The sequence below is a fragment of the Juglans regia genome, chromosome 5, assembly GCF_001411555.2.
Source record: "Juglans regia cultivar Chandler chromosome 5, Walnut 2.0, whole genome shotgun sequence".
Lineage (NCBI taxonomy): Eukaryota > Viridiplantae > Streptophyta > Magnoliopsida > Fagales > Juglandaceae > Juglans > Juglans regia.
In genome coordinates this window covers 16,352,513-16,354,506 of record NC_049905.1, presented here as the reverse complement: position 1 = coordinate 16,354,506, position 1,994 = coordinate 16,352,513, and the positions used below count along the sequence as shown (strand labels likewise).

Sequence of the window (1,994 nt, the reverse complement as noted above, 5' to 3'; positions counted from 1 at the left end):
AGGGGAAAGCCGGCCCAAGCACATGATATCCCGTAATCTATGATTTGACCCAGATAAATATAGATCAATATAATAAAAAAGAGACGAGTGTGTAACAAGAAACTCCAAAATGGCAAATGAAAATAAACAAATTAGATAGTTTTATGGATCTAAATCAAGAAATTCTCTCGAGCACGATGTTGAGCAAGTCCTCCTCTAGTGTTACGATAGATTAGTATGCAAATCAAGGAGGATTATTCTCTCTATATAAACCTCTTGAGTAGGTATGCCGATAACTCATTCAATTCATCAAATCCCAGCTGCAACAATACAAATCATGGGGCTCACTAACCATTGGCAAATCATTTGTTTGGCTTTGATCCTCACTTTGGGAGCTTTGGCTTCTCAAGCTGCCGCTCGCACCCTCCAGGATATAGCAATGCATGAGAAGCATGAGCAGTGGATGGCTCATTATGGGCGTATATATGAGGACACTTACGAGAAAGAGAAGCGTTTCAAAATATTCAAAGAAAATGCGGCATACATAGAATCATTTAATGGTGCAGCAAACAAGCAATACAAGTTAGGAATCAACCAATTTGCAGATCTTACAAATGAAGAGTTCGTAGCCACGCGAAATAGATTCATGGGGCATGAATGCTCGACACAAGCTTCTTCTTTCAAATATGAAAATGTAACTGTGTTGCCTTCTGTAATGGACTGGAGAAAGAAAGGAGCAGTAACACCCATCAAAGACCAAGGCCAATGTGGTAAGTGCCTAGTTTAGAAATGATCTATACTCATTGTAAGATTGTTAACTCTTTCTTGTGATGAAATGTAGGATGTTGCTGGGCATTTTCAGCAGTGGCAGCCATGGAAGGAATTACCAAGCTATCAACTGGTAAATTAATCTCTTTGTCTGAGCAAGAGTTGGTAGACTGTGACATTAAAGGAATTGACCAAGGGTGTGGTGGCGGTTTGATGGATAATGCATTCCAATTCATCGAACATAATCAAGGCCTAACTACAGAAGCCAACTATCCTTACAAGGGTGTTGATGGAACCTGCAACACAAAGGAAGAATCCAACCATGCAGCCAAGATAAATGGCTATGAAGATGTGCCAGCAAATAGCGAAAAAGCACTTCTTAAAGCTGTAGCTAATCAACCAGTTTCTGTTGCCATAGATGCTGAAGGTTCTGATTTCCAATTCTATTCAAGTGGTATTTTTACAGGAGAGTGTGGCACTAGCCTAGACCATGGTGTTACCGCTGTTGGTTACAGGATCACCAATGACGGGACCAAGTATTGGCTAGTGAAGAACTCATGGGGTACAGAATGGGGTGAACAAGGGTACATAAGGATGCAAAGAGATATTGATGCAAAGGAAGGCCTATGTGGTATAGCAATGCAAGCCTCTTATCCAACCGCATAAGTTTAGAAACCAATCACATACAAATACAATGCGCTGCTCATTTTAAATCCTCTCAATTTCTACTGTTCAGAGTCTATATATGTATGTATTCTTTGGTTTGCTTATAGTTTCTTCTGTTCAGAGTCTATGTATGTATTATTGTGGACAACATCTTTTGTTACGTTTATGAAAATCACATCCACTCAATTTCAGAATGCATACTATTGCTTACCTTTTTAGGGGGCAGTATCTCTGGATTTTATTGTTCTACCCTTATTCGTGGTTGAGGAGTATCGTATCACAAAAAATACATATATGGGGATTAAAAAAATAAAAAAACCAAGGCTTGGAAGAACCAAACTTTAACGCTCCGGTCCCGGATGGGTCGGAGAGTTACCTCTTAACACTTAAAATCATATCTCATTGTACAAATGTAAACTCCAATTCCTCATTTACTCATAGCCCTCATTGCTTTAAAGCATCTACTCCAAAATAAATAACTAAGATTACAACGAAATCTCAACATAAAAGTCAACTTTCCAAGGTACTACGTCAACAGAGCAAAACAAAACTATTCAATGAAATTCGCCAATAATAAGTAC

The 1,994-nt window shown here is 38.8% G+C and overlaps 1 protein-coding gene across 1 annotated transcript; it reads left to right on the top strand.

Moving 5' to 3' along the window:
• Window positions 1–316: 316 nt before the first annotated feature.
• Window positions 317–1,413, top strand: LOC108997811 (senescence-specific cysteine protease SAG39-like). Its single transcript, XM_018974185.1, has 2 exons — window positions 317–749; window positions 821–1,413. The coding sequence occupies exons 1-2, from the start codon at window positions 317–319 to the stop codon at window positions 1,411–1,413; spliced, it is 1,026 nt and encodes a 341-aa protein (XP_018829730.1).
• Window positions 1,414–1,994: the final 581 nt, after the last annotated feature.